The 9966-nt window shown below is 43.2% G+C and overlaps 1 protein-coding gene across 2 annotated transcripts; it reads left to right on the forward strand.

Annotated features, from left to right (window-relative positions):
- The first annotated feature begins 1933 nt into the window (after positions 1 to 1933).
- On the forward strand, positions 1934 to 9740 carry acaa1 (acetyl-CoA acyltransferase 1). Of its 2 annotated transcripts, XR_014595356.1 has the most exons (13): positions 1934 to 2191; positions 2272 to 2365; positions 3154 to 3211; positions 3467 to 3546; positions 4262 to 4304; positions 4510 to 4608; positions 4716 to 4796; positions 5801 to 5991; positions 7067 to 7246; positions 7334 to 7389; positions 8127 to 8272; positions 8893 to 9289; positions 9354 to 9740. XR_014595356.1 is itself a non-coding variant. In XM_083970932.1 (12 exons), the coding sequence occupies exons 1-12, from the start codon at positions 2006 to 2008 to the stop codon at positions 8966 to 8968; spliced, it is 1290 nt and encodes a 429-aa protein (XP_083827058.1). In that variant the 5' UTR covers positions 1934 to 2005; the 3' UTR covers positions 8969 to 9740. The 2 variants fall into 2 exon arrangements, 1 of the variants encoding a protein (XP_083827058.1); XM_083970932.1 differs by having other exon boundaries at positions 8893 to 9740.
- The last annotated feature ends 226 nt before the right edge of the window (positions 9741 to 9966 follow it).

The raw sequence follows: 9966 nt of genomic DNA on the forward strand, positions 1-9966 counted from the left end.
GAATCAACTATTTTGACAATCTAATAGTCGTTTTTTTAACGAAAAAAAGTCCAAATTCTCTTAATTTAGCTTCTTAAATGTGAATATTTCTGGTTTCTTTACTCATTTATGACAATAAACTGAGTCTCTCTTTGGTTTGAAGTTACTGTGGATTTAAAACAGTTCATTGATCTTTGGTGCTGAGTTCACTGATGCCTTGGGCCGGCTGTGTGTGTGTCTGCGTGTGTGTGTGTGTGTGTGTGTGTGTGTGTGTGTGTTGACGGTCAGAAGAATCACTACTTACACATGAAACCTGAGGCCGGTGAACGGCAGCTGCTGATTGGTCGGTCGGTCGGTCATTTAGATTGTTTACTTTACTCCACAGGACTCTGTATGGACCCGTTCTGTATCGACATTTAGGTTTATGAAGCAGAAACACTGAGGAGGCTCTGAGCCAATCAGGAGAGAGGAGGGGGCTCTGGGCCTCTCCTCTGATTGGCCGACTGTTCTCTGACTGAACCAATAGAAACAGAAAGAGCAGATTTCAGATTTCAGATTTCAGAATAGAAACATTTATAACACTACAGACTCTCCTGTGTAAATACGTCTACGTGTCCTGAAGCACTTCTTCCTCGTCCCGTCGTCGTCTTCGTCGTCACGTCCGTCTCCGTGGAAACGGACGGAGGACAGACCGACAGACAGACAAACTCTTTTTCTATCTGATTCTATATGGAGAAAATATTTTTGGATGTTTTTGTTTCCTGTCGTCTGATTCCAGCCTGAATGTGCAGTGAGTCTGTGGCCTTAAGAGTGTGTTGGAAATAAAAGCTTCTACTCAAAAACCAAAGTCTCTGTGTGTGAGATTAATATACACTTAGTAATAGACATATAGTAAATGAAGAGGAGCATCAGATTAATGTATATATAAATATGTATAAAAAAAACTTAATATAACTCTATAAACTAAAGAACTGATGATTAGTTCTGTTCCGTCATTAATATGAACTTATATGTGAATTGTTTTTAACATACAGAACCAACCAGGTGAACACTGATGTAAGAACAGCACAGTCAAAAACACTGGATAATAATAAATCATTACAAAAATATATTTTAAAGAAAAGATAAATAAATAAAAGATGGGAACAAAAAAGATGAAGAATAAAAGAATAAGATAAAATTAATTGTTTATCAAGTCGAGAGATTTAAACAACGTTTCGTTCCAGTAGAAAATGTTGCTTAAATGTTGATAAAGTTCATCAGGTGTTATAGACCAGTTCCCAAACTTTTTACATCAAGGACAAATTAGACCATGGACCCCCATTAAACAAAATTTTGAAGCAAACTTTCTCAAAAAATTAATTTGCAATATGTTTGTGGATATGTACTGTATAAAAATATGTAGATGTGTGAGTGTGCATGCTTGTGTGTATGTGTGCGCATGTGTGGATATGTACTGTAGAAAAATATGTACACGAGCATGTATTCCTTATCCTCTTGTGTGTGCCGGTGTTTTGTGTTTTGTTTTGTTTTTAGTGTGTCTTATAAGCCCACCTATGGTGCAAGACACCACGTTTAAATAAAAAAAACCTACTACTACTACTGCAATAAAAAAATAAAACGTTTTTTAAAGATTCTAGAGGAAAGTGGTAAGATTTCTAAAAGCAAAAAAAGTTTAATATTTTCAAGAAATTAGTGTTAAAATTTCAAGAAAAAGTTGGGGACCCCCTTGAACTCTCCCGGACCTCACTTTAAGAACTGTTATAGAGTTCAGTTCTCTGTCTTCTGGATTAATAGTAAATAATAAGTAAAAGGTTTAAGATGAAGTGAGTTGACAGATTTATCAGCATTGAAAAAGTGAGACTCAACTTCATTCACAAAGTCTGGTTTGGCTATGACGTCACCGGAGGAGGAGGAGCACCGCGCCTCCCGCTCTGTTTGTCCCTCTCCTCGCTCCGTCCTGAAGGCGGAAGTGTCTGCAGCTCCCAGACTGATCTCAGGTGTGTGTTGGTGTGTGTCCGTCATCATGCTCAGGTTGAAGATTATCTCCGGTCACCTGTGCCCCCCCTCCTCCTCCTCCTCCTCCTTCTCCTCCCCCCCAGAGCTCCGGGGCTCGGACTGCGGGTCCGCGGGGTCTCGAGACCCTGATGACGTGGTGGTGGTCCACGGGCGCAGGACGGCGATTGGCCGAGCGAAGAGAGGAGGCTTCAAGGTAGGAGACTCACCTGTCACTGTCAGCTGTCTGTCACCGTGCTGCTGTGCTGACGTAACGTGACGTCACGTCTCGTGCAGGACACCACCCCCGACGAGCTGCTGAGCGCCGTGATGACGTCGGTGATGACAGATGTTGGACTGAACCCAGAACATCTGGGAGACGTCTGCGTGGGTGAGACAGCACGTGATGTATCTGATATCATATATAATATATATATAATAGGCCTATATTACTGTATATTACTGTATACTGTATATATACTATATAATATACTACAGTAGTTACATCCATGTTGAGACACGAGACAAGACCCTCTGAGAGTCTGAGGCTGAATAATCCTCACCTGTCTCCTCTCCTCTCCTGTCTTCTCCTCTCCTCTCCTCTCCTCTCCTCTCTCCTCCTCTCTCCTCTCCTCTCCTCTCCTCTCCTCTCCTCTCCTCGCCTCTCCTCTCCTCTCCTCTCCTCTCCTCGCCTCTCCTCTCCTCTCCTCTCCTCGCCTCTCCTCTCCTCTCCTCTCCTCTCCTCTCTCCTCTCCTCTCCTCTCCTCTCCTCTCCTCTCCTCTCCTCTCCTCGCCTCTCCTCTCCTCTCCTCTCCTCTCCTCTCTCCTCCTCTCTCCTCTCCTCTCCTCTCCTCTCCTCTCCTCTCCTCTCCTCTCTCCTCCTCTCTCCTCTCCTCTCTCCTCCTCTCTCCTCTCCTCTCCTCTCCTCTCCTCTCCTCTCCTCGCCTCTCCTCTCCTCTCCTCTCCTCTCCTCTCCTCTCCTCTCCTCTCCTCTCCTCTCCTCTCCTCGCCTCTCCTCCCCTCTCCTCTCCTCTCCTCTCCTCTCCTCTCCCCTCTCCTCTCCTCTCCTCTCCTCTCCTCTCCTCTCCTCTCCTCTCCTCTCCTCTCCTCTCCTCTCCTCTTCTCTCTCCTCCTCTCCTCTCCTCTCCTCTCCTCTCCTCTCCTCTCCTCTCCTCTCAGGTAACGTCCTGCAGCCTGGAGCCGGGGCTCTGATGGCCAGAGTGGCTCACTTCCTCAGGTCAGAGGTCACTCACACACACACACACACACGTCACACACACACACACACACACACACACACACACACACACACACACACTCACACACACACACACACACACACACACACACACACACACACACACACACACACACACACACACACACACACACACACACACACACACACACACACACACACTCAGCTGTGAGTCCTGATTGTCTCCTCTATGTGTGTGTGTGTGTGTGTGTGTGTGTGTGTGTGTGTGTGTAGTGGGTTTCCAGACTCGGTGCCGGTCTACACGGTGAACAGACAGTGTTCCTCCGGCCTCCAGGCTCTGCTCAACATCGCAGGTAAAATCAATACATCATCAATAACCCGATGACACCGATGTAAACACCAGAAATATTTTATACCTTAACACTTGAATACTTTCTCAGTAAATATATGTTCAAATTAGGGCCAATGGTGTGAATCTTTGGAATGTTTTAGTAAAATTTCTGGAAAAAAGTATACAGTACAATTTCTCTAAAAAAAAAAAGTGGTAGGCTACAATTTCTCCAAAAACATTTTAACATTTCTAGAAAAAAAGTGGTAAAAAATTCTCAAAAAAAAGAACGTTTTTAAAAAGATTTCTAGAAAAAAATGTTTTTTTTAGAAAAAACTGGTAACATTTTTCCAAAAACGTTTTTTTTTAAAATCTAGAAAAAGTGGTCAAATATCAAATATAAAAAAAAAAAACTGCAAAAAAAAGTTTAAAATTCTAGAAAAAAGTGGTAAAGTTTCTCCAAAAACGTTTTAACATGTCTAGAAAAAGTGGTAAAAAAAGTAACCCTAGAAATAAAGTGGTAAAATAAATAAAAAATCTAGTAAAAACTGGTAAAATTCCTCAAAAAACGTTAAAAAAATTCTTGAAAAAAGTGGTAAAATTTTAAGAAAATTTGGGACCCCACTTTGAGAACCACTGCACTGTGTTGTTTGTTTTGTGTTGCACAATAAAAAGTAAAAAAAAAACACATTGCAGCTAACACACACACGTGTTCACCTGCTTCATCTGTGTGTGTGTAGGAGCCATCAGGAGTAAATCGATCGACCTGGGTCTGGCCTGTGGGTGAGTCACACACACACACACACACACACACACACACACACACACACACACACACACACACACACACACACACACACACACACACACACACACACACACACACACACACACACACACAGAGCTTCTCCAGGACACACACATCATCATTAAGTCTGTGTGTGTGTGTGTGTGTGTGTGTGTGTGTGTGTGTGTGTGTGTGTGTCAGTGTGGAGAGCATGTCGCTGCGCTCCCTCGGTAACCCTGGCGACCTGAGCTCCAGGCTGGTGGACGTGGACAAGGCCAGAGACTGTGTCATCCCCATGGGGTGAGAGCCGATCAATGACCAATGATCAATAATCAATAATTACTGCTGCTAGAGGTTCTACTCTCTGTAACGTGTGTGTGTGTTTCTCTGTGTGTGTGTGTGTGCAGCATCACCTCGGAGAACGTGGCTGAGCGGTTCGGTGTGTCCAGAGAGCAGCAGGACGCCTTCGCCCTCAGTTCACAGCAGAAGTAACGACTGGTTATTTATTTATCTACTCTAGTTGTTCTGCAGTGACCTGTGTTTAGTTAAAGGAGAATTGCAGTTTTTTTACAATCTGGACCTTATTTCTATCATAAAATCCGATCATTTCCTCACCCAGAGCCTCTAAATAACACATTATCTACAGAGAAACTCCTTCATTTCACCAATGACATCATCCAGGTCAGAGGTCAGTAGGTCAACCTACAGACCCCGGATGTTGATAACAGCTAACCCCGGACTCAGAGGGGAATAGCACTAGCCTATCAGAACTAAATATTGGTGTAATGAAGGAGTTTCTCTGCAGATAATGTGTTATTTAGAGGCTGCATTCTGCTGCCCTGTGGACTCCATTATACGGATATACGCGGCTCTCAGCTGGAGCTCATTTCATCACAACCACTTGTAATGACACCAAAGTTATCTGGGCGAGGAAATGATCGGATTTTATGCTAGAAATAAGGTCCAGATTGTAAAAAAAATGGTAATTATCCTTTAAGTTAATTAATCTGTGTTAAAGGGATAGTAGCATTTTTTTAAAGTGGGGTTGTATGATCTACAAATAGCCCCTAAGTACTTTAATTGCAGTAGAAGACTCTCTGCACTCCTCCCGTTAGCAACGCCAGCCCATAATAGCCCTGCTCAGAGATTTACAACATACAGTGTTGTGAACGGACCCAAAGAAACGGCCTATTTTCACGGCCTAAAAGAGGTTTTACCCGTTTCTTTGGGTCTGTTCACAACACTGTATGTTGTAAATCTCTGGGCAGGGCTATTATGGGCTGGCGTTGCTAACGGGAGGAGTGCAGAGAGTCTTCTACTGCAATTAAAGTACTTAGGGGCTATTTGTATATCATATAACCCCACTTTAAAAAAATGCTACTATCCCTTTAATGATGCAGATGAGTGTTGAGTTTCCATGCACACGTTTTTATTCACATTCATCACCACTGCATTAAAACCACGGTGACGTGAGGCTCCGCCCCCCCTGCAGGGCGGCCCGTGCTCAGGCGGCGGGCCGGTTCGACCAGGAGATCGTCCCGGTGGTGGTGCGGCGGCAGGAGGAGGGCGGCGCCGAGCGGGAGGAGACGGTGCGGCGGGACGAGGGCGTCCGGCCGGGGACGAGTCTGGACGGGCTGGGGCGGCTCAGGCCAGCGTTCAAGGCCGACGGCACCACCACGGCAGGTCAGACCAACAGTCCAGACCCCTTTACGCCTCCTAGTGGTCGACTGTAGAACTGCAACTGCACAAAATCCAAATAAAATGCCAAGATCTAATTGTTTGTGAAGCTTGGAACACTTTTAAACTTTATTCAATAGCCTATAATGAAATAAAATGCTTTTAAATGTTCTATTGCATGGAGTTACTATAGGTTTGGTATGCTAATGGATACAGATATGACAGATAGGAAATATGGACAATATGGATGGCAGTAGGAACGTGAGTATTGAACGTGAATCACATTCGTTTAGTCATAAAGGTTTTTGTCTAAAATGTATCTGACAGTGTGGGCCAAGGCCGTAACCATGGAGTCAACATTGGGGGGGACCAAATCTCTCTCTCTCTCTCTCTCTCTCTGTAAACAAATGCACATGGAGGAGAGGAGCGTAACCAAAACAGCAGAAAAGCGAGTGGACTTGGACAGTTCCCTACTGTCTTTCTGTGTAAATATCTCATGTTACAACATGAAAATCTGCAGTGTATTCAAGTGAGGTCTATATATGTATTTTCTTTTCAAATTTAGCTGGTGCTGCTTATACTCAGGTAAAGTACGGTAAATTCGCTAACACATGGGACACTTTTTTATTTTTTAAATCAGCTAGCTATATATTGGGGGGGGGCATTTTGAGCATATCTGAATATCGGGGGGGTTGTGGCCCCCCCAATATATATGGTAATTACGGCCTTGGTGTGGGCCAACGTTTCCACAAAAGTATGACATTTTATATTTTATGAACACGTTGGCCCACACACACAGCCTATAATTTTATTTCTGTTTAATTTAAGCACACAGTATTAAAAGTATCTTGGTTTTATTAACTTAAACACAATGTGCCGGCCAAGCGAGCTTCCAAAAAGATCAATATTATATATTACTGTATTTGTTGTGCATATAAGACTATCGTAGTAAACGTATTATGGTCAAACGGTCGTTACACTGTCAGATACATTTTAGACAAAAACTTTTATGACATTAAACAAACAATGTGACTGTCTGAGCCGGGACTGACACACACACACACACACACTGTGTCGGCAGGTAACTCCAGCCAGGTGAGCGACGGCGCGGCGGCCGTCCTGATTGGCCGGCGCTCGGCCGTGGAGGCGCTCGGCCTCCCGGTGCTCGGCGTGCTGAGGTCCAGCGCCGTGGTCGGCGTTCCTCCTGACGTCATGGGGATCGGACCTGCGTTCGCTATACCTGTGGCTCTGGAGCGAGCAGGTGAGGGGGCGGGGCTTCTACGGGTGGTGGTGTCTTGTTGTTGTTGTTGTGTTGTTGTTGTTCTTATTGTATTGTTGTTTATCTCAGGACTGACCGTCGACGACATCGACGTGTTTGAAATCAACGAGGCCTTCGCCAGTCAGGTGAGTCAGAGCTGCAGGTGGCGTTGTGTTCAGGCCTTAGGGGCCACTTGGCCTTTCGTGTCGTCAATTTTTTGAGGGCACAAAGGCCAAAAGCCAGGGCAGCAAGGCCATAAAATAGAACAATGATTTTAAATCCACGTCTTTAATTTACTACTATCGGTATCTGTTAAATTAATACATAAAACGGGCTCAAGCAAACCAGAAATTTTCAACTTTAAATTCATTTATGCATTTAATTTTTTGCACAAGGGTCCAGTCCTATGCAGCTATGTTTTGACATTCCTATCTTACTTGTTGACTACTGGACAATATGAGAAAAAATCCTATCACGATAATTTTTTTCATATCAGTCGACATCAATTTATATCACGATATAACTCAAATCACTATTTTGGTCAAGCTTAAATATTCCCTTATTGTCACAAGTGAGATTTGAAGTTATCAGAAGGTTATTTGTGATTTGTTTTAGTTTTATTCTGTCAAAATTTGAACATGATGTAATGATGAACATTATACAACAGTATCATAAAACAGATGTTAGTATAGTAGCTCGCCTGGGTCTGGGCGGTGTCGGCACTTTACGCCCGAGTTTTGTGTGTGTCGGTGTGAAAATGTAGCGTTACTTCAGAGTTTCAGTTGGATCATGTAAAGTCCGTGGTGAAATTCCTGCCCCGGTTGTGTTATTGTTGTGTTGTGTTAACCATTGTTGTTGTTCTGTTCACGTTGTTGTTGTGTAGGCGTTGTACTGTGTGCAGCAGCTGCAGATCCCCGTAGAGAAGGTGAACCCTAACGGCGGCGCCATCGCCCTCGGTCACCCGCTGGGCTGCACCGGCGCCCGCCAGGTGGTCACGCTGCTGCACGAGCTGCGGCGCCGCGGACGCAGGTTCGAACCCCAAACACCTGATCAATCAATTATGGAGCTAGAACAGTCTCATAATGAATAAATTCACACATAAATTAATAAATGCACAAAAAAGATTCACAAATGTATTTGGGGATTTGTATATACATGTGACTCAAAACACAAATACATTTTCAATGCACACACAAATATGTTTCATTTCATATGTAAGTAAAAAATATTCACATATAAAAAATAAGATTCATAAACATATTTCCAATGCACACACAAATCTAAAAGAAAATCACAAATACATGAATGTTAAAGTATTTGCAATCTTCATCAAATACGCATTTGGGGCTTGTTACATTCATATATGAACTGTTGGACCTGTATTTACAAAGTGCTTTTAATATGTAAACCTCCCATTGGAAATATGTTTATGAATCTTATTTTTTATATGTGAATATTTTTTACTTACATGTGAAATGAAACATATTTGTGTGTGCATTGAAAATGTATATACATTTTATATATATATATATATGTATATACAAATACATTTGTGAATCTTTTTTGTGCATTTATTCATTATGAGACTGTTCTAGCTCCATACCTGATCGCCTGATCGATCACCTGACCGTCCTCGTCTCTGTCCTCAGGGCGTTCGGCGTCGTGTCCATGTGCATCGGCACCGGGATGGGCGCCGCCGCCGTGTTCGAGTACCCGGGACCGTAGGAGGAGCCGAGGCCACGAGCCAATCAGACGGCAGCTCCACCACGATCAATAACTATGATTATTAATAATAATAATAATACTAACATCACTACTTTACTGAGGAACCAATCAGCTGGTGGCGGCGGCGACTGAGGCTCCGCCCCCTGAAGGAGGAGGAGGAGGAGAAGTAGGCGGAGCTCCGTGTTCCTGTCTTTTATTTTGAAGAGACCGATCCACGTGGGCTTCCTGCTGCGATCAATACGTTTCCAATAACAGTCGATCAAGTGCCTTTGATTTCATATTGATCCATGTTGAAGCTGTGTATTACTCTGTATTTACCAGGCCTTCAAAATAAAAGCCTTCTGTGAAACCAGGCCTTCAAAATAAAAGCCTTCTGTGAAACCAGGCCTTCAAAATAAAAGCCTCCTGTGAAACCAGGAAACTGAAACAGGAAGTGAATCCACAAACCAGAGACTCAGGAAGAATCTGCTCCTTCAAATTAAAAGCCTTCCACTGGCAAACCATTAGAGGCTTTTATTGTGAAATAGCTTCAGCAAAAACAATAACAGTGTCTTGTTACTGCTCCTTCAAATTAAAAGCCTCCTGTGAAACCAAGGAAACTGAAACAGGAAGTGAATCCACAAACCAGAGACTCAGGAAGAATCTGCTCCTTCAAATTAAAAGCCTTCCACTGGCAACAACAATTAGAGGCTTTTATTGTGAAGTAGCTTCAGGAAAAAACATTGTTATAAACAGGAAGTGATTAAAACAGTTGATGTCGTTAAGTTTTCTGCTGAGTCATGTTGTGAATAAACTCTTAATTAACGAACACCTGCTGTTTGTCTCTGTCCAATCACAGCGCGGCCTAGTTAATCAGTTTTTTTTATTTCATATTGATCCATGTTGAAGCTGTTGACTCTGTATTTACCAGGCCTTCAAAATAAAACCATCTGTGAAACCAGGAAACAGAGTTGGTTGGAGGAAACTGAAACAGGAAGTGAATTTAAAAACCAGAGACT

The sequence above is a fragment of the Trachurus trachurus genome (assembly GCF_905171665.1).
Source record: "Trachurus trachurus genome assembly, chromosome: 1".
NCBI classification, from domain to species: domain Eukaryota; kingdom Metazoa; phylum Chordata; class Actinopteri; order Carangiformes; family Carangidae; genus Trachurus; species Trachurus trachurus.

Coding starts and splice junctions, on each gene's coding strand:
- acaa1 (XM_083970932.1), top strand. CDS start 2,006: ATGCTCAGGTTGAAGATTATCTCCGGTCACCTGTGCCCCCCCTCCTCC. Junction 3,212..3,466: donor AGAGTGGCTCACTTCCTCAG/GTCAGAGGTCAC, acceptor GTGTGTGTGTAG/TGGGTTTCCAGACTCGGTGC. Junction 4,305..4,509: donor GACCTGGGTCTGGCCTGTGG/GTGAGTCACACA, acceptor TGTGTGTGTCAG/TGTGGAGAGCATGTCGCTGC.